At 37.4% G+C, this 27,487-nt stretch overlaps 2 protein-coding genes across 4 annotated transcripts in view; one reads left to right on the forward strand and one right to left on the reverse strand.

Annotated features, from left to right (window-relative positions):
• On the reverse strand, positions 1 to 26,816 carry SPATA22 (spermatogenesis associated 22). 3 transcript variants are annotated; one of them, XM_082370762.1, is made up of 9 exons: positions 26,231 to 26,816; positions 24,754 to 24,869; positions 22,900 to 23,028; positions 20,998 to 21,058; positions 20,763 to 20,858; positions 16,323 to 16,644; positions 13,493 to 13,622; positions 11,485 to 11,582; positions 1 to 8,364 (listed from the first exon to the last, which is right to left on the reverse strand). In XM_082370762.1, the coding sequence occupies exons 2-9, from the start codon at positions 24,794 to 24,796 to the stop codon at positions 8,173 to 8,175; spliced, it is 1,071 nt and encodes a 356-aa protein (XP_082226888.1). In that variant the 5' UTR covers positions 24,797 to 24,869; positions 26,231 to 26,816; the 3' UTR covers positions 1 to 8,172. The 3 variants fall into 3 exon arrangements, 2 of the variants coding, with proteins under 2 accessions (XP_082226888.1, XP_082226889.1); XM_082370763.1 differs by having other exon boundaries at positions 8,258 to 11,582; XR_014238167.1 differs by having other exon boundaries at positions 8,330 to 8,364; positions 11,485 to 13,622.
• ASPA (aspartoacylase) overlaps positions 24,586 to 27,487 on the forward strand; it is a 28,426-nt gene continuing 25,524 nt past the window's right edge. The window contains exon 1 of the mRNA XM_082370782.1: positions 24,586 to 24,598. The gene's annotated coding sequence lies outside the window, so the exon portion shown is untranslated. The remainder of the gene's footprint in view (positions 24,599 to 27,487) is intronic.

The following is a 27,487-nucleotide window of genomic DNA, read 5'->3' on the forward strand; positions in this document are numbered from 1 at the left end:
TTGATATTGAGCTGCATGAGCTGCTTGTAAATTTTGGAGATGAATCCTTTGTCAGTTGCTTCATTTGCAAATATTTTCTCCTATTCTGAGGGTTGTCTTTTCGTCTTGTTTATGGTTTCCTTCAATCATTCTTAAAGTCCAAAAAAAATTAATCATTTATAAGACTGCTAAATTTGCCTGCATTAAAATTTAAAATCTCTACTCATCATAGATGAGTAATTTGTAACTTTTTTAAAGTGAAAAGACAGTTACAAATTAAAAGAGATTTGCATCATATAGAGCTATCCTGGCGTATACAAAATATATCCCAAACTTCTACAATCAATTAAAAACAAATACAAGGGATCCAATAGGAAATAGACAAAAGATATGAACAGGGATTTCACAGAAGAGGAAACACAAATAGCCAGTAAATTTAGGAAATGAAGTTCAGCCCTGCTTGTGATCTAGCAAATGCAAATTAAAATCACACTGGAGAGACACCATTTCACACTCAATATATCGGTCTAAATGAAGAAATGAGATAACAGCAAGTTTTGATGAGAATATAGAGTAAAAAAGAAAAAAAATCTTATACACAGCTGGTAAGACCCTAAAATGGTACAAGCCCTTTGGGGACAGTTTGATTTTATCCTTTAAATCTGAAGATGCACAAACTCCATTTCTAATTAGGAACCATAGAGAAATTCTTGCACATGTGCCCCAAAAATATGTACAAGAGTGTTCACAGAAACAAAATACCTTGAAACAGAAAAGGAATGATAAATTGTGGTGTATTCATACCATGCAATGCTATACAGCCTTTAAAACATAGTTGTAGACACTAATATGAGAATCACACAAACATAATAATGAGTTAAATAAACAAGTCAAAGAAGAATAACTATTGAAGGATCCCATTTATATAAAGACCAAATATAATGGTAAAATCTAGATGATGGGCACATGGGTGTTCACTGTATAGTTTTTGAACTTTAAGGTGTGCTTGAAAATATTTGCAATAAAATATTATGGGAAACCAGTTTGTCATTAAATAGAGGACCTGGCTAGATATCTTGCTATCAAATATACCAGTTTTTATAACCTTTGAAACCACTTCTAGAAATCTGTTCTAAATGTAGAAGCCATAATACGGGGAAATTTTAAGTAACTTACATACCTACCAATAAGGGAATAACCAAGAAAACTTTATATTCACCATCTCTTTATTGAAACTCTTTCTCTTCCTTGACCCAGTGTGAGTCTGGAGGTAAGGCTAGGGAGGGAATGGCACCCAAAGATGAGATTCCCTCTGATATTCTACCCATTGTCCTTGGACTTGGGCATATCGACGCTCTCTGCCCTCTTCCAGGCGGCTCTTCCATCCCTCAAGCAAATCGACCTCACTGGGACCCTCCATCACTGCCAATTTTGTCTAAATTCTAAGGTGAAGTAATTTCCATTCTCAATTTACATCCTGTTGAGTAAAATCTGTATCACTATCACCTTTAAGTAAACATGATGCAGCCATCATCATCATCATCAGTCCCAATATAAATTAAATGGTCTGAAAACTCAAGCAAATTTTCTTTTTTCTCACTGGCTGATATTTATTACATGAGGGCTTTGAATTGCCACATGTTTACATAATGAATCTTTTTTCTTTTCCTTCATAGTTAACTGAGTTAAAGTAACTTCTGTTAACAATCAAGCCAATAGGTCTTGGAGCCAGTTAAAACTTCCCTCGAAATAAGGATATAGACAAGGAATATGAAGAATATAGGTGGGGGATATGAAGAATACCTGTCTCCCCTGTTCCTTATATAAAAATATAAGTAATTTTTACTTTTGTCATGAGGTAACAAGGAATCTAGTCTTGAGAATGTAATAGAATATCAATGTATGAGACAAGATCATTGCACAAATTGGGGCTAGAAACTACTCAGGATACAGGACAAAAATCAGAGATGTAGAGACTTGGTTGCACTATTATTTACAATGGTGACAAATTGTAAACTAAATACCCAGTGGTACAGTGAATGTTGGCAAATGCAAATGATAGATATCAGAAAGTTATTCTAAAATTTTGAAGAATAATACATTACGTGAAGCTCAAAAAATAAAGATAGGAAAATAAAATTTCATTTCAATATCATGCATTTTTGTAAACAAACAAAAATATTAAATGCGTGTGTGTGTGTGTGTGTGTGTGTGTGTGTGTGTGTATGAACTTCTTGTACAACAGGGGGAAACACGATGCATTTGGTTTTGTACGTGTTGAGCTTGAGGTTCCTGTGGGATATTCATGTAGAAATATCCAACATACAGGTATTAAGATCAACAGCTCAGTGTCTGGGATGGAAATAAAAACTGAGGCTCATCAGCACGCATTGCCTTTAGATTGCTATGGGAGTGTAGAGGAAGGGCACCTACCCAGCCCAGGGGCGTATGGGTGACTTCCTGGATGAGAGAAGACCTGGGATGGGTCTTCAAGGGTGGAGTTTCCTGGGTTAACAGGGTGGGAGAAAAGAAGACTGTCCAGGGAGGGAGCACAGCCTTTGTTATGTCAGGAGGCAAAGGTGTAGTAATGGGTTCCATGTGGGCTCTGGAACCTAGAGGTTCCCTTCCATGGACAGCTGTCAACAGAGATCTCATCCTACTTCCTTGCCAGTGTCTCCTTGGCCTATGGCAGTCTTGAGTCACTATGAGGCTCTTCCATTGATCTTGCAAAGAACTTCTCTCAAACTTGATAACAAGAGCCAGTGGGAAGGATTTCATAATTAACAAGGAATCATTAATGTTTTTTTTTTAACATCTTTATTGGAGTATAATTGCTTTACAATGTTGTGTTAGTTTCTGCTGTATAACAAAGTGAATCAGCTATACGTATATATATATCTCCATATCCCCTCCCTCTTGCATCTCCCTCCCACCCTCCCTATCCCACCCCTGTAGGTGGTCACAAAGCACCGAGCTGATCTCCCTGTGCTATGTGGCTGCTTCCCACTAGCTAGCTATTTTACATTTGGTAGTGTATATATGTCCATGCCACTCTCTCACTTTGTCCCAGCTTACCCTTCTCCCCTCCGCGTGTCCTCAAGTCCATTCTCTACATCTGCGTCTTTATTCCTGTCCTGCCCCTAGGTTCTTCAGAACCACTTTTTTTTCTTTCAGATTCCATATATATGTGTTCGCATACGGTATTTGTTTTTCTCTTTCTGACTTACTTTACTCTGTATGACAGACTCTAGGTCCATCCACCTCACTACAAATAACTCAACTCCGTTTCTTTTTATGGCTAATATTCCATTGTATATATGTAAGCACAAATTTTATATTTAGTGATTACAATTCTGTTGGTCTCTGGACCACACTGTATTTAAAAATATTACTGCACCCTCCCCCAATAAATGTAATCAGAACCTCTGGGGAGAGGGGGTGCTATCTAAAGCTCCTTAAATAATTCAAATGTATATTCAAGGGTTAGGGACCTCTGCATTAAATGCCTGCCCTACAGAGATGTCTTCTTTTGAAAACATCTTGTGAGATATAATAGTAATATTTATAAACGCTATCATTAATAAAAAGACTAATGTAACTGGTGAATAGCAGTCAAAATATTTCTAGAATGTGGAGAAACCATGGGAAGTTGAGAGGTGAAGAGGAGGGATAACTGAGAAACTCTCCTGCAGAACACCATACAACCTGGGAAATCAAGACCCTCAGGTTGGAAGGACCTAAGGGACCAGCTCATTCACCCTGTGCCCAACTTACCTAGTGTGTGAGGGTGACTCCAGGATGTGGACCTGAGATCCTGCTCCCCTTTATTCACTAAGGCATGTGAAATAACAGCCTCTGTAGTCATCAACTGTGTCTGCAACATCCCTTCTCACATCTCTCATTCTGCACATCCTTGGGCCTAAGAGGCCCTGGATCCCATAGGAGTCTAGAGCCTGGAAGAACTCATTAAAGACAAAGCAATTACCCAGGACCTCTCTAGGACAAATGCTCTCAGGGTCCTGGAGCAGTGGCTGATTACAGTCACTGATCACACCTGACTATACACTGGGGAAGGTGGGGATGGAGAAAAGCTCACGTATGAATGCTTCATCACTGCCTGTTTAGAGAATGGATAGTAGTCCTGTGGAGCCTATGTTTTCAGCAGTGAAAAAAGATGAATGGAGAAGCCATAAAAAGCAGGGACCAGAATGCAAATATCCCCAAATAGCTTAGAAGTATAGGAGTTTAGGCTTTATCTTATGGGCAACAAGAAGGCATCAGAGTACCACCGTGAAAGACATATTTTGCAAAGATTCCCAGGGTGGCAAAATCTCTCACTACAACTCAATTCCCCATACACCTATCCCAGGAGAAAGATAAACCTGCAGTTAACAAGCATTTGACTTCTGTGATTCAACCATATGCAGATATATGGAAAGGACAAGAATAAGAGAAAAGATAAACTCTTCCAGATCATGTTCAAATCCTTCCTCAGGCCAAGACAGAAAAGGAAACCCTGATGTGCATCCCACTGAGGTACATCTAGCTCCTTACTTATACAGGAAAACCTTAATAGCACCTGCCACCACCATTATGTCTACTGTTCCCCACATGTGCTAGATTACCTCCTAGTTTCCAGCTCGTCCTTACCCTGCAGTTTATCACAAGGCCATAGCTAACATTTGTAGCTCCTTCTTCCATACCTATTCCATGTTCCCTTTGTCAGTACTTCAGCTGGTGATGGGGTTCTTCCTATTCAAACTTCATTCATTGGGAATCGGAATCCTCAGTATTGTTGCCTTTATTAGGTTGCTATAGTTTTCCATTAACTTTTACTGAGTGGCACCCCAAAGAATCTCCAGAATACAAAGCCTGGTCTTTCCTTTCCTCACTGTATAGAGAAACCCAATTTTCTATTAATTTGGATTAAATTAGCCCAGTCACCATTGCAATTCTTTTGTTTGCCTGTTGGTTCAGTGACATAAAGAACCCAAAATGGCCAAGTGGCCGTCTCAGCTCCCATTAGAATAGAATCATTGAAGCAATCCTGGTAGAAGCATTCTTCCCTTGAGAACTGCATCAGACACTTCTTGTGCACCACTTCAGATTCTCTCAGACATCATTTTTTATTCCAGCCACAGCTGCAGTAACCAGTTCTGCACAGATTCCAACCAGCTTCACATAGATACAATATAACCTAACTACCTCACGCTTGCTCCACCTGCTTCTTGTGTCCTGCCCTAGGGTTTCTCTGAGTCCATGGAGTAGAACATCATGGGAAGCCAGTTTAACACTCAAACATATACAACCTGAAAGTATAGGGGAGTTAGTGACCCATGGGCCAGCCCTTAAATAAAAGGTGCTGATGAATATATGCTTTCCCCTTTGATGCATTTCATCAAGCCTAGTGGTGGCCAACTCAATAAACTACCCCAGAATTGGCTCTCCCTTCTTCCCTATGTACACCCCTTTATCTGTCACTTCTTCCCATAACATAATATTCCCAAATAAACTACTTGCAAATAAGACTTTGTCTCGGTCTCTGCCTTTTGGGCAACCCAGACTATGACAGAAAGTAACATCTTGAAACCAGCAGAGCCCAAAATTGCGGGGGTGGGAAGCAAAAATTCTGTGAGTACATTATTTGGTCTAATAATGACAGAAGTCAGTCCTGCTACCAACCGTTGATTCCTAGACTCATAAATCATGTCTATGGGAGAAACAGCACCATATATGGGTTTCTGGTTCAAAGTATATACCATATTCTATAGGAGAGTAGATCATCTTTCTGGATGTGATTTCCCAACTGAATCTTTGGTACAAGACAGTAACTATAAACTAGAGAAGAATTTGCCATCAACTCCTGCATCCTCCTTTCATGTACCTTCCAAGGGATTCCTCCACCCTGATTGTTTTTAAAGCTGGAGACTATCACCCCCCTGCACTTGCTTGCTTCATGGAACAGTGAGCAATAAAGATCTAAAGGATGAGGGCAAAGATAGGATGTACAGAGGAAAGACCAGAGTGCAGATGTGTTTCAGAAGGACAGGTCTGAGAAAACAGAGAATTAATGCAAATACACGTATATAATATATATATGTGCAAATACACATATATTATTGGGGAAATAAAGTTAAACCCTTGTGCCTTGCAACCTACACAAAAGTAACTTCCAAATGGATGAAAAAGTTAAATATACAAAATAAGACTATAAAAGAATAAGAAAAATACATTAAAAACCTTAGTACAAAATTTAACTCTATTTTTTCCAGAAGTTTCCCAGTGGTCCCCAACACCGTTTATTGAATAGTCTCTCTTCCCCACTGATTTCAGGTCCTACCTTTATCACTAAGTTTTCTATATATTTGGGTGTGTTTTTGTACTTTTTAAAATTAATTATTTATTTATTTGGTTGCACCGGGTCTTAGTTGCGGCACGTGAGATCTAGTTCCCGGACTAGGGATCGAACCCGGGCCCCCTGCATTGGAAGCATGGAGTCTTAACCACTGGACCACCAGGGAAGTCCCTATTTTTGTACTTTAAATTCTGTTATATTGTCCTGTCTATTCATGAACCAGTACCATATTTTACATGAATAAATATGCCTTCATAATACGTATTTAGTTTTTTAATGCCTGCCATTACTTTGACACTCTTTCCTTCAAATGGTGGAGCCTAATTTCCCTCCTCCTAAATGTGGTCCATACTTAATGACTCACTTGCAGCAAACAGAATGTAGTGGAGGTGATGCTATGTGACTTCCTAGGCTAGGTCATATAAAGGATAGCTCCACCTAGCTCACTCACTGTTGGACTACTTGCTCTAGGGGAAGCTAGCTACCATGTCATGAGGACACTTAGGCACCCCTTTGGAAAGGCCCACATAGTAAGACACTGAATCCTCCTTCCAGCAGAAAGCACCCACTTGGCAATCACGTGCATCAGCCACCCTGGAGGTGAGTCCTCCTAAGAGATCCCAATCCAGAGCTGCCTAGCCAGGCCACTTATGAAATCCTGGCCCACTGAAACTGTGAGAGATAATAAATGCTTGTCATTTAAAGCCACTCATTTGGTGGGTAATTGGTTATGCAACAATAACTATAATAATATATGTTTAAGGCTTTGTAATATTTGATAAAACTATCCTCTATTGTTCTTTTTCAGAGTTTTCCTGACTATTCTCATTTTTTGATGTCTATAACCTTTAGTATTCATTTGGCTAATGTGTGTGTGTGATTTGTATACATACAGAAAGAGAGAAAGAAATTATGTTATAAATTAATTTTAGAAAAATCAACGTCTTTGTCTTCCTATCCAAGCAAATGATTTATTTTTCCATTTGTCCAAGTCTTATTTTGTGTCCTTCATTAGTATGTATTTTAAAGTTTTGTTCATATACTTTCCACATTTATCACTTAGTATTGGTTAGTCCTAGATATTTTTTTAAATGATATCTTTATCCATTTCACACTCTAATGGTTTGGGTCATATAAATAACACCTACTGATGATTTCTGCATATTAAATTTTCTATTTTAGTGCCTTACCAAATTATCTCATTTTACAGTAGTTTCTTGGTTGATTTTCTTAGGTTTTCCATATATACAATTATATCATCTACCAATAGCAGTAATTATTATACCCCAAATATTTCTCTTTTGTCTAATGTATTCTATGGGTCCCAGAATATAAATCCTGTAAATTCAGAGATTTTTGTTACTTTGTAACCTGCTCTGTTAACAAACAAGCACATGAAATAGTGCTTGGCACAGAGTATGTGCCCACTAAATATCTGAAGTAATTAAATGAACTGCATGGACCGGGAGCTCCAGTATAGGGCACCCTGACCTTGTTCCTGACTTTTAGTGTGAATGCGTCTGTATTTCCCCATTAAGCTTGATGTTGGCTTTTAGGCTGACTCAAATGTACTATTATCCCATGTTAAATAAGTATGTGCCTATTCTTATTATATTGAGCATTTTTATCTGAAATGGTTTTTTAATTTTAGCAAATGCACCATTTTTATAATAACAGTAAAATTATTTTTCAAAAATTCTTTCCACATTTAAAAGGATTTAAATATTTTAATTCAACAAGTGAAATACAGAAGAACAGTAGCCATAAAACCATGGAGATGGTAATTTAAACAAGAACAGAAAAATGCTTAATTTATACTATTTAAACTTCATCACTACTTAAATTTCATTCATTGCATTAGTATAATATCTCATTTCAGCATCTACAATTTTAACAAATGCTTGGAAAGTTTTTTGTTCAGAAACAGATGCTGGTCTGACAGAAACACATTTAAAAATATTCTTTTTCTGGTCATAGTTTCCAACACACCTATGAACTCGGCCTCTAATCAGTCTTGGAAGTTCACGATCCTGTTTTTTAAAAAATAAATATCAATAAAGTTATTTATTACTTCATTTGAATTTCAATTTTTTTTAAACTAATAATATGATCAACTAAATATGAATCACTCCAAAGTGCTGTAATAATTCCCTTACCTCATTTAGGGCCCCACTGCGACAAGACCATAATAGCTAGTCGTAAATGGGTGCCCTGACACAGAAGACCTTCACTTGGGTAGGGCTTCTTACAAGCTAGTGAGCTGCTGCTTCTTAAAAGACTGAATAATTCCCAATATAATGGCACATGAATATTAGACTTCTATTAGACTTCCAGAGTCCCACTTTCAGTAGATGACAGACTAGGTAGTTCAGACCAACTTTCCGACTAAAAACAACTAGAACACCTGGATAGAATATTTATTTAAAAATATCCTCATAGACACCAGAGAGATAAAAGGCAGTGAGGAGTTACAGAGACCCCATCTGGGAGAGGACAGGAGTCCAGAATGGGGCCTGATATTTGGGGCTGCTTTACCCCCTGAGGTATCTGCTAATTATAGTCAAGGCAATTTGAGAGTCTAAGAAACTGAGCAGAGCTTCTGACAGCTCATAGGGCTAGGAGAAAAAATGGACTCCAGGGTTCCCCCAAAGAAAAGAGATTCTGGTAACCACCCCACCCCCACCCCAGGCTTAGGGTTGGGAGACTCAAAAGGGTTGTGCCCTAATGGGACTAGTAAGCCAGAAAAAGACCAGCCAGCTCCAAATCCTCTCAGTCATGAATAAAATTATTCTGAGATTTCTTTCGCTAAACAGTCATAAAAAGCACTAACTATAAAGGAAAATGTTGATAATTGCTAAAGGACCATATTAAAGTGAAGATTTTCTTTTCCTCAAAAGCCACTACTAAGACTGAAAAAGCAAACCACAGAGTATGAGAAGATATTTGCAATGTACATAATAGACAAAGAACTTGTACTCAGAATAGTTTTTTCAAAAACTCCTATAAATCAATAAGGAAAAAAATAATTCAGCAGAAAAAAATTACAAGAGGCCTGAACAGATTTTTCAAAAGAAGATATCTAAATGGCCAGTAAACATCAAAAGTGCTGAACCTCATTAGTCACCAGGGAATTGGAGAGAAATGAGATAGCACTAAACTTACCCACTAGAATGGCTAAAATAAAAAACATTGACTACTAAATGTTGATAAGAATGCAGAGAAACTACAACTCTCCTATGCTGATTGTGAGTACGTAAACTGTTACAACCCTTTGGAAAATTCTTTGGCAATAACTACTGTTTTAGAACATACAAATGCACTACAATTCAGCAATTTTACTTCTAGGTATATACCCAACAGAAAGGCATGCATGTGCACAACAAGAGACATATATAAGAATGTTCACAGAGTATTATTCATGATAAAAAAAAACCCAGGAAACAACCAAGATGCCCACCAACAGTAGAATAGAAAACTAAATTGTGATATATTCATACAAAAGAATATTGTACATAGAAATACAAATAAATGAACTTTAGCTATATGCAACAACACAGATGAATCTTACAAACATTGTGTTGAATGAAAGAAACCAGACATAAAACAAGACGTACCACATGATACTATTTATATAAAGTTCAAAAACAGGCAGAATTAATTTATGATATTAAAAGTCACAATAGTGGTTACTTGTAGGCAGAAAGCAAGAGGGAGTGAATGGGAAGAGGCACAAGGATGCTAGGGTGATAGCAATGTTCTATTTCTTAACCTTGGTAATGTTCACTTTGTGATACCTTCATAGAATTGTACAGTTATGATTTGTGCATTTTTCTGTATATGTTATATTTTAATAAAAGTTTTTTTAAAACTTATCAGACTAGAGAAAAATAATCTTTCAAGATATTATAAAAATTAATAACATGACAGCTACTATTTCTTGATCATCTGCTATGTGTCAGATGCTATACATTCATACATTTTATTATCTAATCTCCAAAACAACCTTTCAAAGTAGGAATTAGTCTCCCCAATTTACAGATTAAAAAACTGATGCTCAAGAAGTTTAAGGAGCTCACTCAAGGTCATACAGCTAGTAAATGGTGGAGTACAAATTGGAATCCAAGTGTGATTTCAGAATTAAGCCCAATTTCAGAATTAATGCCAAACTCTTTTACAAAGTATGTAAGCCTTATAAGGTTTCCAGCCTCCTTTGTTACCAAGCCTCTTCCCTATGTCCCAGCCCACTCTCTCTGCATTCCCCCAAGTTCATAACCACTACCCTTACCCCCATCACTTACTAACTCTACACTCTGGTAACTGTAAACTACTTGCAGTTTCCTGAACAATCCAGGCTCTGAGCTTCATGTCTTTACATGTGCTGCTCCCTCACCTTAGAATGTGTTCCTCCAACCTCTTCCCCCACCTCCCAACACTTTGGCTTAATTTATTAGACCTTAAATATCTAAGACAAGACTACATTCTTCAAAAATCTTTCCCCAGGACTTCCCTGGTGGCGCAGTGGTTAAGAATCCGCCTGCCAATGCAGGGGACACAGGTTCGAGCCCTGGTCCGGGAAGATCCCACATGCCGCGGAGCAACTAAGCCTGTGGTGCCACAACTACTGAAGCCCGCGCGCCTAGAGCCCGTGCTCCGCAACAAAAGAAGCCACTACAATGAGAAGCCCCCGCTCGCCACAACTAGAGAAAGCCCGCACGCATCAACGAAGACCCAACGGAGCCAAAAATAAATAAAATTAAAAAAAAAAAATCTTTCCCTGATCTGACCCATCCTCCCTGTCTACTTCTATAGCACCCTGCACACACCGCTTGTCATACCGTTTATCATACCACAGTGTAACATTTATATTTCTGTCTTTCTACGTGAGATTATAAACTCTTTGAGAGAAAGAGCCATTTATCACTTTTATTCCACTTTGTATCCCCTGCATCTAGCACAGCGCCTGGCACATAGTTGCCCTCCATTTTAGTTTAACAAATAAATAATTTTAATATTCATAATTAAAACCAAACAAAATGTTGAAAGTACCACTAAATCATTAACAGAATTTCTACTACAGTTGAATTATAGCCTGCATTTGTATGTTTTTGTTGGCATTAGGCTTTGCAAAGAATACTTAAACAGATACTCACTATTTCATAAAATACACAAGGCAGAGTATTTTTCCCATCTCTCAGAAGAAAAGTCTTTGAACAATATGGGCCAGGTGTAACAGCTGAATCGAGAACAGCTAAGCAACATTGAAATAGAGGGGGAAAATATCAGTGTTGGTAAAATGCAAACGAAGTTTAACAAAGAGAAGTTGATATTTAAATAGCTATTCCCACACCAACCTCTCATAGTTTTGTTTATACATTAATAAGAAAACATCTTAAGAGGGAAAGATATTTCTGAAACTGTTTTATTCTAAGGAAAGCAAAATTTCTGGCCCTCTCCAACCTAGGATCAGGTTATATGACAAAGTTTATACAACTGACAATAGCTGGCCATCTGAAGCTTTTTTCTTTGAATGTGTTTGATGGAGTGGTTAAATCCTCAGACCAGTCTACTACATTATAGTAAACAAAATACACACGTATAACAAATAAACATCATGGTTTAATGAAAAAAAAGCATTGAATTAGAATCAGAAGTCATGCAATTGAGTCTCAGTTCTTCAACTTACTAAAGTGAACAACTGTTTAACCTCTTTCAAATCTGTTTCATCTATAAAATTCAAATGATAATTCATGTTTATCTCAAGAAATTACTATCAAATGAGACCATTATTCATTCCTTTAATAACCATCTATTAGGTACTGATAGTGAACATTTGTTATTTTGAGGTCAGCCTCCATTTCCCCTAATAATACCCAGATTTTCCTTTAGGAAATCTCTCCTATGCCATTCTTAGCCATATGATTTGGATGGGATTTGTCCCCACCCCTAGACCCAGGAGTAATCTGAGATTGATGTAAGCCAGTCAGTGTATCCCCTTCCTCAGCTACAGAGCTCAGGGTTGCAGTGATGGGCTTGTTGCCCAGTCAGAAATGATGATATGCAAGGGGTCATTTGCTAGTTTCTGGGAAAGAGCAACCAGAAGAAACTATCAAAGAATGTGACTGTGGTACGAGGAAGAATGTGTGGTATAGAGAATTTTGATAATCTTCTTAATGTCATAAGGGAAGAGTCAGAAGCTGCTGGAGAGACCATAATTGGAGCCTCAGGATGAAGCCAGCACTAACAGGATAGAAAGATGGCTAAATCTCAAAAACATAATGCTGGATGAAAATGTAAACTCTATATTTTAAAACACATAAAACAGTAAATAAATATATATAAATTTATGAAATCAGATGTATAGAGTAAAATTATAAAAGCATGGAAAGGAAAGATACTATAGTGATTATCTCTAGAGAAGAAGAAAAATGGATAGTGGTTTTCAAAGATATCTATAACATAGGTAGGTGGATATTTATTCTCTGTATTTTTCTGTATGTTTACAATATTTCATAATTTAAATTAAATATTTTATTTAAGCTATGGAAAGAAATATGTTTTGAATCTCTACTTCTTGTTTATCTCTTCAGTCTAAGTAAAATTAAATTCCAGAAACATTTTACAAAACTCTCCTCCCTTTTAAATATCAATTTAGAAAACAGGCTAATTGTAGGGTGTTTACTCATATCAGTAAAGGATTCTTCACAAATGTTCTTTCAGAATATTTGATTTATAATTTAACTTATATACAAAATTACTACTGGATTTAGTGTAATATAGTAGAAAGAACACTATATTGAGAATAAGAAGACTTGGGGTCTAGATCCATTTCTGCTGCTAACTAGCATTATGATTTTTAGTCAAGTCTATTTTAATTATTTGCCCCATTTCCTCACCTACCTCAAGGGTTGGGTTAGATTACTTTTAAGAATCTTTCCATTTTTGACATTATGAATTAGAATTCTTCTACCATGAATAATCAAATACATCTTATGTCACACAAATCTATGACAGATACAGGAACTGAAGAAAATCCTAATAAACCATAATCTCCTTTTATAAAATTTTATTTTTCTTTAAGATCCCCTAGGTATTCCTATTAACATTCAAAATTATTGTCCAAATGGTATTAATGAAGTATTTTTGAAGTAGTATACCTACCTAATATTTCAAAAAGAAGTACAGTTTTCTGTGCATGTTCACACCAGTACTTCATGCTTTCAATAACTGCAGATATAATTCTTAAAGAATTATCTTTCTCCTTAAGCTTTAACTGATACAATGATGCTTCCTTTTGAAAAAATGAAAACATAGCATTAGAAAAACCTGTCATTTTTTTCGTCATAGTCATTCACTTTTCTATGTAAAGATTCTAGGTCCTTATAATAGGCAAATGTGTAAAATGTGTTAAAAGACTACGTAAAATATGTAAAAGGAACTATTGACAATTTTAGTACAGTCACTCCCCTAAATTAAAGGCATCATTAGTACTTTATAAAGGAGGAGAAACTAGAATGCACTTGGAGAAAATCAAGAAGAGGATTATTTTTTTTCTTTTTATCTCTGTTTTATATGGGCATTTATTCACTCATTCATTTGTCGATTCTTTGAATATTTTTAAAGCATCATGTGCCAATCCTGTGATAAACACAGGTGAGTAAAACACAATTCCTTTCCCTAATGTGCTCACACTCTAAGAGGGAACCCAGACACATTCATTCATTCATTCATTCCAAAAGTATTTATTGGCACCTACTACTATGTGCCAAACATAGCTAATGAGGAAACAGTACTGAACAAAACAGACAATCTATCTACCTTCAGAGACTGTACAGTCTAATAGGGGATTCAGAAAATAAATAAATAATGTCAGGAATTGCTGTATCCTATGCATTAAAAACAACAACAACAGGGTAAAAGGATAAAAAGAGCAGGGATTATTATTTTAAATAGGTTGTTGAGTGAGGACTGAGTGAACAGCAAGTGTAAAGGCCTTGAGATGGGAATGTGTTTGGCATTTTTAAAGATCACCTAAAAGGGTGGAATGGCCAAGATGGCAGAGTAGGAAGACCCTGAGCCCACCTCCTCCCATGGGCACACCGAAATTACAACTATTTACAGAGCAATTATTGATGAGAAAAACCAGAAGACTAGCAGATAAGAAATTCTACAACTAAAGATATAAACAAAGAACCACAAGACTGGTAGGAGGGAAGATACAAGGTATAGTCAAGACCCATACCCCCAGGGTGGGCAACCCACAAATGGGAGGTTAATTGCAATCACAGAGGACCAGGACCTGGCCTCGCCCACCAGCCTGTTGGACCAGTACTGGCATGCCTCAGGCCAAGAAAGTAGGCAGGCCTACAAGAAAGAAAGAGGAAGGAAGGCAGGGAGGGAGGGAGGTAAAGAAAGCCTGATGACATAAGGTCATACAAAAATAAAAGTTGAACGAATTAACTAAAATTTTAAAAGATCAACTAAGAATACAGTGTGCTAAGATACTAATTTTTGGGGAAGGGGCACCTTCCTTCATGAGGGTGGTGGCATATCCAAGAACACTTGATGGAACATTTTTTTCCAACTACAATTACGTTCCCTCCTCTTCCCATTCCTAACGAAGATATGAATGCTTCCTGTTGAGATTACTGCCATAATGAGCCACTGTTACTAAGGTGACTATCATATCATTCTTGTGTACAAGGAAACAAGGTTGAGAACCACTGTGGAACATGCTATATTAGTCAGATTTCCAGAAAAAAAAATTGACCCCAGATGGCTTATTGAAAAAACTGCTTACAGGTGTATGGGCAGAATAAACATAGGGTACTTAAGAACTCAAAGACTAACAACAGTAAGAAACTTCTACCACTCCTAGGCTGAAAGGACAAGAGGAGGAAATAAAATTACCAAGCCTGTGAAATCTGGACTTACGGAGGGGCTATATCATGCAGGGACACAGCTACCACCTGAGACACAACATTTAAGCAGGGGGGGAATGGGAAAACCCAACCTCTCTCTCTACCCTTTGATGTCCTGCCTGGGACTTCCACTCCCACTGGCTGACTCCTAACAGAAGCCAGCTAATGGATCCCAGAATGATGCGCTATGTAGGACCATTTAGCCTTCCAGAACACAGACAAGGGCAGAGGATAAAGAATCTATTAGACCAGGTGGCGAGCAAGGGAAGATAGCAAACAGCCAGCACATATATGAAAGACATTTACAAAGAATGACTAGAGTGAGAGGTGGAGAGAGGAAATAAGGCTGAGGCACAGGTATGGGGAAAAATATAAACCAAAGCAGAGTCATATTAGAGTGCGTTTAGAGAATTGTGAAGAGTCTGAAATGGCTGGAGCATTGAAGAATTAGTGAAATATGGAATACGAAGCTGTAAAAGTAAATAAGACCAGATTACAGAGCAGAAGTTAGCAAACTACGGCCTGCAGGCCAAATCTACTCTGCTGTGTTTTTTGGGTAAATTTTCATTGGAACTCAGCCACACCAATTAATTTATGAATTATCTATGGCTGCTTTTAAGGTACAACAGCAGAGTTGAGTGGTATAGTTGAGTACTTGTAAGAGAGACAATATGTCCCATAAAGCCAAAAATATTTACTGTCTAACCCTTTACAGAAAAAGTTTGCTGACCCCTATTAAAAAAAAAAAAAAGAGTGACATATGAAGAACTTCAAGAATTTTTGCAAGCAATGGATAAACTATCATCATCTCAATAATTAGCAAACAGTGAAATTCAGAACCTGGTAGGAAATTCTAAAGCAACTCTGAAAAGAAGCAGCCATTCACAACCTCTAAGAAAATATTTTGGACACTAACATATACCTGCTCCAACAGAACTGGGTATTTGTGCTAATCAAGTAATGTATACCAGGGGAGTGATTTCAAATGCTCTTATCTCTGTAATTTTCTAAATACTTATCTCATTTTTTTAATGTAAATACAAAAATGCAAATAATATTTAAAAGTTTACCTTGAGGGTGTTTTCTTCTGGAAAACCATCCATTTTTTTCTTAAATTGATTTTGTTGAAAATTGGGCTTAAATGCCTGTAATGCACCGTTTTTGTCTAGACTTCCCATTGTGGAGCCAGATATTTTTGATGAATGTGTTTCTCTTTGGTGAGATAAGTTAGTAGATTCAGATACTCTTAATTGTTTCCGTTGTTGAGCTCCCAAATTCACTGGACATGAATTTATTCCATTATTTGTCATTAGATTTGTTCTTTTGCACTGAGGCTGAAAATCATTTCTATCCCAAGTTTTTAAAGTGGTATTTTTGTTGCCATCTCTGTAGCTGAAATAGTTTTGTTTTTTAAATTAGTATTGTTACTATATACTTTTTCTTAAGTGAAAGAAAATTATTAATGAAAATTTGCATTTACATGGTAATTTGTGGTTTATCAACTACTTTGTAATTACTGACCAGTTAGAAATTCCAAATACATCATCACAACAACCCTACAATATATTATACCTCTCTTGGTGAGGAAACTGAGTCTTGAGGAGGAAGTAACTTGCCCAAAGTCATATAGCAAGTTACTGACAATCTAAAACCCAGAGAATCCTAGTCTCCCAACTCAAAGTTCAGTGCCATAGAGTATATTTCTAAATTATACAAGCCTTCATATGACAGTGGTTATGAATCCCCAGGGGCCACGGCAGTGAAAGCACCGAGTCCTAATCACCGGACCACCAGGGAACTCCCTGCTTCCTTTTTTATACATTTATTTTTAAATTTTCTACAAAGTAAAATTTTCAAAAGTTAAACTATTGCTCATCTGTGATTTTAAATCACAAGGAAAATAGATATAGACAGGGTAGATAGCTGTTTGATTAGAAATTTTGTACTTTTACTGTGTAGCTTAAAAACCCTACTTATGAATGTTTTAGCATTTTACTAGCTATATTAACCTAAGTGAGCCGTACCAGTTCATCAGAACATGATGTTAATGAGGCCAAAATCAAAAGTATAATTTCTGAGCAGGCTAGTTAAGAGTTCCACAGGGAAAAACTAGTCTAAGTCACAAATGCTTATTTCTGAATAATTTTCCTAAAAATACCACAAGAGGGCAAACAATGCAACACATACCTTGTTAGGAAAAATAATTCAAGAAAAAGTCTAGGTTCCCTAGACCAGATTATATGGGACCCGAAGCTTGTATAATTTAAGGAGCTTTCGTAAGTAAATTAGGTACAAAATTCAGTATGAAAATAATGAGAAAAGAAATCACCACAAATAATTAAAAAATTTTTTAAGTTGATAAATACCACAAACATCACAATATCCAGGAAAAACTTATTAAGTAATTGCCTAATACACCTCTATAAAATTTTTTCCTACATTAATCACCTCTTCATATAGCAACAATTTTATATTCAACAGAGAGAACAGAAACATAGTTTTCTCCTTCCTCATGGCTGTGGAAATTACTTTTATTTTCATAGTTTAGGAAAGTTGCTTTTAGCTTTACAGCTCCTTATTGGTAACAACGCATCTGCAACTTTCTCCAATGTTTTTGTTCAGGAGGTGCTCCTAGCCTGGGGAAATGCCTTGATATTTCTGTTTAAAAATTAATTAATTGATTAATGGCTATCTCTGGATCAGTGTGACTATGAATAACTTTCTTCCATTTACTTTTTTTTCTAGAATGATATTATTTTTATAATAAGAACAGTAGGCTATTATAGAAAAAAAAGAATACTTTATCTTTCCTTAAAAACAATTTATTGAGCTTTCCTGGTGGTGCAGTGGTTAAGAATCTGCCTGCCAATGCAGGGGACACGGATTCAAGCCCTGGTCTGGGAAGATCCCACACGCCGTGGAGCAATTAAGCCCATGCACCACAACTACTGAGCCTGCAATCTAGAGCCTGAGTGCCACAACTACTGAGTCCATGCACCACAACTACTGAAGTCTGTGTGCCTAGAGCCTGTGCTCCGCAACAAGAGAAGCCACCGCAATGAAAAGCCTGCACACCGCAACCAAGAGTAGCCCCCGCTCCCCGCAACTAGACAAAGCCCACGCACAGCAACAAAGACCCAATGCAGCCAAAAATAAATAAATAAAATAAATAAATTAAAAAAAAACAATTTATTGATCTATCTAAACCTATTTGCCAGGTTGTGCCCAATTTCCAGTTTCTAAAGTCTTCGCCTCTCCTCAACTGAGATTTCTTAACCATCAAGTGCAATCCCAATTTCTCAAAGACCAATTATTTAATTGTAGGAGCTTTAGTATAAAAGCTCGAAGATGTTAACATCAGTTCACCCTTGCTTATTGTCTAGTATACTAATTCTGGTAAATTAAACCTATCTTGACAACTAGTCCAAGAGCTTAATACCTATAAGAATAGGAGTCTACATTGCTCTTGCAAATTCCATGTTTCAAGAGATTCTAGACAAGGGTTATCAGGTAAAATACAGGATGCCCAGTTAAATTTGAATTTCAAATAAATAACAAATAAACTTTTAGTATAATTATGTCCCAAATATTACATGTGACATACACTAAAAAATTATTTGTCCATTACCTGAAATTCAAATTTTACTGGGAATCCTATATTTTTATTTGCTAAATCTGGCAATGTTAGCCTAGATTCTAAACCTAAGCACAGAACCAGTTAAAAGATCTTCAACAGATTGCCAACTGCCTACTTGGGTTTTCAAATGTCTTCTGCTCCTGGATTTTCTGTTGTTATATTCCAACTGTCTGACAGATCATTTGTTATTTCAAATTGGAATATCCAATACTGGCTGCCTATCCAGATTACAATCCGTTACCTAATTCTCTAATGTCTATCAGAATGCATTTTATCCTAGCACTTGCCGCTGGAACTATGCCTCCGAGGACCATCTCAAACCACTGAATAGGCCTAGTTTGAAGCAGCGGTACTGAAGAAAGAACTGACTGGTCCTGAGGAAACTAGCATGAGTAATAAAAACAATACTAAATTTTTAAAAATAAAAATACTGTTTTGTTGTATTAACCACTTTATTAAAAGTTTCCCCCTTTTAAAAAAATATGGTATCTTCATCTACTAAAAGTGAAGGTGATGTTAACTTCACAGGGTTGTTGTAAGGATCATTAAAATAACAACAAAGCACTAGCCAATGACTGATATATGATCTGGGGTTGGTGTTGTTTTCCAATAATGTGTTTCCAAAATTATCTTTCAGTAGTTTGCCACTTACCCAAAAATACTAAAGTCCAACCTAAAAAAATAATCCATGTCCTTTATCTATCTATTCATTTTTTTCATATTATTTAGACATTAAACTTAGATATTTCTGGCAATGACCCAGAAGTACCCTCACCATCTTTTTTTTTTTTTTTAAATAAATTTATTTATTTATTTATTTTTGGCTGCGTTGGGTCTTCATTGCTGTGCGCGGGCTTTCTCTAGTTGTGGCGAGTGGGGGCTACTCTTCGTTGCAGTGTGCGGGCCTCTCACTGTCGTGGCTTCTCTTGTTGCGGAGCACAGGCTCTGGGCGCGAGGGCTTCAGTGGCTCGCGGGCTCCTGAGCGCAGGCTCAGTAGTTGTGGCACACGGGCTTAGTTGCTCCGCGGCATGTGGGATCCTCCCGGGCCAGGGCTCGAACCCGCATCTCCTGCATTGACAGGTGGACTCTTAACCACTGCGCCACCAGGGAAGCCCTACCCTCACCATCTTACCATATGCTTATGATTTCATTCTCTGTCTTTCTTTCTTATTCCATCCTATTTACCTTGGAGCTGATTATCTTACTGGGGTAAGGCTGAGCATTCTATTTGGTTCTCAAATATATCTTAAATATATCCGACATTTTTTTTTCATTTATTTTTTTTAACATCTTTATTGGAGTGTAATTGCTTTACAATGGTTAGTTTCTGCTTTATAACAAAGTGAATCAGCTATACATATACATATATCCCCATATCTCCTCCCTCTTGTATCTCCCTCCCACCCTCCCTATCCCACCCCTCTACGTGGTCACAAAGCACCGAGCTGATCTCCATGTGCTATGCGGCTGCTTCCTACTAGCTATCTATTTTACAGTTGGTAGTATATATATCTGACATTTAGATACAGTTATTCTTGACTCTTTACCTATTGTCAATTAGATCATTAATAATCCACAGCAAAATCATAAATTCATGGTGATAAATATTTACAGAAATTTCATTATAACATGAAGTATTCTTTGGAAATATAATCACTGCCAAATCTGCCTATTTTTAAAGTTGTATATGGCATGTTCTCTTCTTTTATAAAACACAGCTAATATCACTATAGTTAGTTATTAAGTATATAAATTTCCTAAATATAATTCTGTTTAAGAAAGGAAGAATATATAGAGGAGGAGGGAAGGGAGTAAAGGAGGAGATGGGAAGGAGAAGAATGAATAGAATAAGAAAAATCTTAAGTAGACTCACCTCCAACCACTCTTGCTTCTTTCAGCATTTAATTGAATAGATTTAGACACAGAATCTTGACTTCTCAGGGGATGAGAAACTGAATGTGGTATTTGCCTTTCAAGGAAATATGTCTTATTAACTATTAATAATTTGTTCCCCGATTGAGAAATATAAAAATATAAAATATATATAGAAGAATAACATCAGTCTGTAACAGACACATACATTCATTGGTATATATTTTTCCACATACCCTGTGTTCACTGTTTTCGTTAAAGGAGGCAGCTCCGGATTCATAGCTTCCCAGGCCCAATCTCAAAAGATACAAGTAATATAGGTAAGAGTAAGCTAGGGAGCATTTTTTGAAATGATTCTTTCATATTTATTTAATATGTGGGGGGAGGCAGTTGAAAGTTTGAAGGAGAAAAGGATTTGAATATATGGACATGTTCTTCAATAGTACTTTGTTGTGGAATTTGTCATAGGCTGCCTTATTAATTTTTTAGATGTCTTTCTTTCCCATTGCATTCTAAGCAAGGTAATAGTTTAATCTGTATCTCTTCCACAGTCAATCCTAGTATAGCACCTTGTATTTCGTAACATAAATTCAGTGTAATCAATGTTTCTTAATCCCAACCCACAGCAAGAAATACACCGAAACCCGGAATATATACAGGCATGGTGTGCATGTGTATGCACACAAGTTTGTGTTTGAGAGGGAATATAACAATTTTACTATCAATTCTTATTCTTACTATATGATATACTGACACTTTCTATTCTATTCTATTCTTTTCTATTTTATTCTCTTCTATTTCTTTTTTTAAAAGGTTGGTTATTTCCTAACCTACTAATGGATCAAGAAAAAAAATTTGAAAAACACTGATCTAGTCCTATCTCTTGCCCAATATAAGAATCTTGTTATATCTCTGACAGATAGTAATCCTGGTCAGAGTTTGAAAAGTTCAGTACTTCAGGAGGATGCACACTTCCCTATGGAACAACTCAAATTGTTATTTTTCAAGATCATCTATCATTCATGCTACTTACAAAAATATTTTAAATAGTAGAGAACTTTTTAAATGGCAGAAGATGACCATTTATGCATATCCATGTGAATTTTTAATTTTTATCCATAAAAATGAGAATAATATGAAATTCATACTTCCAATTCCTCAAATGTGGAAGAAAACAAAATAACTATAGATGTAAAAGTAGATTAAGGTCTATGGTTGCACAAGGATTTTTAAATGCTAGTTGCATAAAATCCTATTAAAGATTTTTAAGTGTGCCCCCCCAAAATGTAAATGTATATAACCAGCATGTACCAAGTATATTTCAGACTGTCTGCCTGTCCATGCCTTCTTCCAGAGAGAAGTAAAAAGTAAGCAAACATTAAGACCTTTCAGCACAAACCACCACAGCTAATTGTTTCAGATATGAGAGGCTAACCATAAAGATAAATTAGGATTTCAGTGACCTCATTTAATATGAGCTGAAACAGAGGCTCTCTGTCTCTAGAATTTGAATCAAGAGAAACAGAGGGCAGCCAATGATGGGCCCTGAGAACTAGAACTAAAAGGTTATGTTAACACCAAGCAAGAGCAATTTAGTTCACACGCCAGTTGAAGCTATAAGGAAGCCAATGGGATGAAAGAGTGAAAAGCCAATAAATGAAAAAAGGCAAAAATTATGTAAGAAGAGAAAACAAGGCTAGGGCCAAGCACTAGAAATTCCTGGGCTTCTACCCTTCCTAAGGTCTACTTTCTTCCATTTTTCCCATGTTCCCATTCACACTTATCCTTATTCCTGAAGGAACTTGAGTTTTTCCATTCTTTATCACCAAATGTTTAAGTCACAAATATCTATACGTGTTTTGAAAAAGAAAAAAAAACCTTTACAATGTAGGTTACTACTTCATTAGAACAAAGGCTCCAGATTTAAGATACTCCATTTAAATGCTAAGACACCCTTGTAGACAAGGAAACTCAAAACTACTGTACTGGAATGTTCAGAAAGAACTAAGTAATCCCTATAATTGGATAGTGGAAAGAAGAAAAAATAAACTTTATATTTCCATTATAATAAAACAGAAATGGTAATTTTCTATAATCCTACTTCTTATTTTCTGAAAATTTTCACCTTATTTTCTTACCTGTTGGTAGAGGAGGGAAATCATAACTGTCAGAAGCAGTACTGATACCTGGATCATTTTTAAGTGGATTGGATGTTAATGGCTGTCTATTCCTCTTTTTCTGATTGAACAGTGGTACGGGCAAACAGCCTAAATTGAATGTACCGATAAATAAGTACATAATAGGCAAATAGTCAGATCTAGTTACAGACTAATTACTAGTATATAATAATACACGATTTGAATTTGTCTGCTTCTATACATTAATTTTATATTTATTACAGATATATTTCTATAGATTTGGAATTTTTTTACACTCTTTTTAAGATCCCAAATAGCCTTATTTGTCTCTCTAAAAACTCCTTTCTTGTTCTATGTTGACACTGCCTTAATTCCTCGTTTGGCAGTAATTCCCATCTCCTCCCTCATCCCCCTACCCTTTCCAAATCCACTTTTTGTTTTCCTTCCTTCCCTCCTGTGCTTGCTTATCACCATATCAACTGGAGGGGACACTTCAAGTACAATAGAGGTAAGGGAGAACCAAAATTTGACCCATTTTGCTTTCCAAAACCCTAACCACTCTCTGACTATGGTAGCATACCCTTTAAGGCCATGGTTCTCAAACTTTAGTTTGACTAAGATTTATCTGTGGTTATGCTTAACATGCCAGTTCCTAGACCCCACCCTCATAGATTTTATTTCAATCGACTTGCTTTGGAAACCAAAACTCTGCAATTTCAACAAGAACTCCAGGTGTCTGTAATGCATATTTTCTGTGGATCATTTTGAGAATGCCATAGAGTGATAGTAATAAATCCAAATGAGAATAAATACTACTCCAAACCCTCCAGTTGAGGGACCTGGGATCTCAAGTCAAAAGTCAGAATTTATGAACACTAAAACTAGAAGGGATCTCAGAGGAAAAAGAGGTCCAAAAAGCTTACACATTGCCACAGTGAAAGAACCTAGATAGGGCCCGAGCTTCCTAACTCTCAGTTATCTTGCCACTATACCATACTCTAGTTGGTCCATCAACACTTACACTTACATGAGAATATAGACTCTGGTAACTGTCTGATGAACGGCTGGGAAAACGATGTGGGCTCTGGAATCAGACTGTCTAAATTTGAATTACAACTTCAAAGCAGGTTCTAATTACAATTTTAAAGTACAAACTACGGCTATTTCCTTAAACTCATTGTGCCAATATGGCATATAGTGAGAGGCAGAATAATATAGTGATTAAAAGAATGGAGTCTAGGTTCAAATCCTGGCTCTTCCACTTCATAAATTACTTATTTAACCTCTTTGTGCCTTCGTTTCTCATCTAGAAAACAGGGATGATAATAATAACTCTCTGAGTTAAATAAATTAACATATAATTAAATGTCCAGAATACAGTACACCCCCCATAAATAATAGCTATTATTATCTTCATTGTGCATTATCATCATTCCTTTGGTTCTCTTCATTCTTGCCCTCTGTCCTTATACTAACAAATTGGGAAAGCAGAAATGGCAGGGGAAGCTATTAGGGAAACAGAAGCACTTCTGAAAATATTTTAAATAGTCACAAATAAATATTAAAATATTATTAATTTATTTTCAGCTTAAAAAGCACAAAACAACTCAAGCACATGGGATTTGTAGAAAGAATACAAGAGTAAATCCAGGAAAGTCTGATTTTACTTCCACCTAAGCCACTAAGTGTTTCGTCTTGAGTAAGTTATTTTACTTCCTTCGACCTAAAAAGTAAAGAGGCTAGACTATATGTTCATTCCTTTTATAAGTTCCTTCCAAAATGTTGCATCTATATACTATACAAGGTTTACATAGCATATACAAACTATAGAAATTTTAAAAAGTCAGTCAATACCTGCTGTATTTCGAGTTGAATTTTCATTTATGTTTCTCTTCATTTCCTTCAATATCAAAGTCTATAATTTTTTCTTTAGCGCTCCAACTTTACAACATGAAGTTGTTCGACTAAACCTTCAAAGAAAGAAATTTATACCTTGTATTGTATCAACAACAAAATCAAGTTCTCAGCCTAGTAATTACTGAAATTATGGTTTAAACCTATGGTTTCAAACCTGATAATGTAAACTCTCTGCCAGGCTCTTTTGCTGAGTAAGAATTTACAGCATAACCCATTTTTCCAAATCTGTTTGAAATAAGACTAGTGTGGCTATAATCTTGCTTCCTAAACATATGTGGATTTTCACAGAGTCTACGTAATTTATTTCAGAATCAAGGACCCACAATGAGAATAATTCTGAACCAGATCTACAAAAAGGGAGAGGGACTACAACATTGGCAAACATACTTACAAGGCCAGGGAGGAAACATACACAATTGAACTAGCCATGTGAGAACATATTCTGTGTCTCACTTTTAAAGCACTGTGCAGATCATCTGATTTGGCCATTAGTTTGAGATCCCTGGATTACATAATGCCAAAGACTAAGGCCTCACTTAATATCCAGAATAATTGTACTGATAAGTTTCCACTCCGTTTCTATAACTTCAACAAGTGAAATGAGATTTTTTTGTTTTTTTCTTTTACCACAGAATTTCTGTTGTAGTTTTTTCCATGTTTAGCCTCTTATATTTCGATCCCAATTTAATTCAATAAATACTTGCCTATTTCATGAAAAGGTAAGATTCAAACCTAAATAAGATCATTTCTGCTCCCAAGTTCTCTGCCCCATGAGACAAATAGACATGAACACCACTGAGTAACAATGCAAAGCATACTGAGGTACATATTAATTTCCAAATATCGTTTCTAGAAATAAAACTTGGGAAACATGAGGTCAGGGGCTGCCCCTGCTTTGTTTCCACATATTGGTCTTGAACCTGGATATAGTATGCCCGTTAGAAAATATTCTTGATGCCGTTCTAGGAACCAAAACAGGTTATGTGACCTTTTCTCAGCCCAGAAATACCAACGCAACACACATCCTGAGCTTAGAGGGGGACGACAAGAGACTTAGGCAAACAAAAGCGCCACATCCTCCCCTGGACCACTGACCCTGGGGGCAGGGACCCTGAGGTGCCCCCCACTCCGGCTTCCCACTGGACCCTAATTACATTAAGGCGGGTGGTGACATCGATGTGCAGAAAGTTTGCTCAATGCGCACACACGCACACACCCCGCCCCAAAGACCGTTGCCTCAGAAGGAGGCCGTCGGGCCTACTTGGGCGCCTCTTGGGGAAAAAACATCAAGCTCCAGTCAGGGCTCGTGTTCTCTTCCAATAACCTCTCCTGACCCAGGGATCGCGGCAGTTTGGTAACTAGGGCCTACACAGACTCTTTCCCTTCTTGGCCCTCCTGCCATACGACACGCAACTTTAACCCTCAGGTTCCTCGCCTCCGTCAACCGTCACCAGGTCCGCGCAGTCAGCGACCACCAACCGCTTTCCCACCGCCGAAAAAGCGCGGAAGTCGCGCTCTGCGCATGCGCGACGCCGCCCGCGCGCCACCGTCGGCGCAGGCGCAGAGGCCACCACCTGGGTCTTCGGCGCCGTGACGTCGTCCGTTCTGTGGACAAAGAGGGAAAGACACGCACGCCTTTTCCCTGGCACGGAAACATGAACGCGCGTCCGTTTGCGTTCTCGTACTGTTGGGTACACGGCACAGGGATGGCTCTACCTCTCTGGAGTTTTGCCCAGAGAGGGACAAGCCTGCTCAGCCAACCTTCGCCCCAGCTTCATCAGGAAGTTAGGCCAGAGCTGGTTGCCCAACCCCGTTCCCACACCCTGAAGTCATTTCTTATGTCTAGATGTCAGTTTGTGAGATGCTGGTGGCACCCCGGAGTGTGCCTAGAATAGGATGACTCAAAGGCCACAGGCCTCAAAGCCAGGTCAGAGGGGTCTTTCTTGGTCTGGCTGAGATTCTGAGTGAGGTCAAGCAGACGGGGCATTGGAGTCGCCGGGAGGCTGGGAGAGCTGAGGCCTGGGTTTAGATGACAGTCCCGCAAGGCCCAGCACGGTCAGGAAGGCAGGGCCAGTGCTGCACAAGCTCGGGAAGGGAAGGAGTACATGCCTCAGAGACCTAGGACCCCGGAGAGGAAAGGGAAGGTGCAGTGACCTGGGCTCTGGCCCTCGGCCATTGGACTGCCCCTCTCTGGCCCTTTGATCTCCGGCACGTTAGCCCCTCTAAACCTACATTTCCTTCCTCAGTAAAATAGCAATAATAATACTTAATTGCCCTGAAGATGCTAAAAGAGAAAATGAACAGTTCTGACACACAGTAAATGCTCAATAAATGTTAGCCCTTAATATAATAACAGTAGCTGCCATTTATTGAGTACTTACTGGAGGCCAGGAATAATAATTCTACTTTTGTCTGGGTTCAAAGCCCATTTTTTGTTGTTACCCTACCTTCTGACCATTTGAAGACTGGAGTAGGTGAAGGGAAGAGTTGCAAAGGGACCCAGAGATAAAGGGAATGTTGTTAGTAAAGTCCTAAGACTATGAGACCATGAGACTTAATTAGTAGTTTCTTTGAAGATTAGGTCAAATAAAAGAGAATGTTGGAAAATAGGATTAGAGGTAGATTGAGACCAGATAATAAAAGATCTTGAATGCCAAACTAAGGAGTAAGT

This window comes from Balaenoptera borealis (assembly GCF_965194805.1).
Source record: "Balaenoptera borealis genome assembly, chromosome: 20".
NCBI classification, from domain to species: domain Eukaryota; kingdom Metazoa; phylum Chordata; class Mammalia; order Artiodactyla; family Balaenopteridae; genus Balaenoptera; species Balaenoptera borealis.

What these genes read in the sequence shown, in the direction of transcription:
- SPATA22 (XM_082370762.1), bottom strand. Translation starts at nt 24,796, where the DNA reads ATGAAGAGAAACATAAATGAAAATTCAACTCGAAATACAGCAG. An exon ending in CAGAAGAAAACACCCTCAAG is followed by an intron (nt 13,623 to 16,322) that starts GTAAACTTTTAA and finishes TTTTTTCAAAAG; the next exon opens with GAAGCATCATTGTATCAGTT. An exon ending in CTTGTGTATTTTATGAAATA is followed by an intron (nt 8,365 to 11,484) that starts GTGAGTATCTGT and finishes TTTAAAAAACAG; the next exon opens with GATCGTGAACTTCCAAGACT.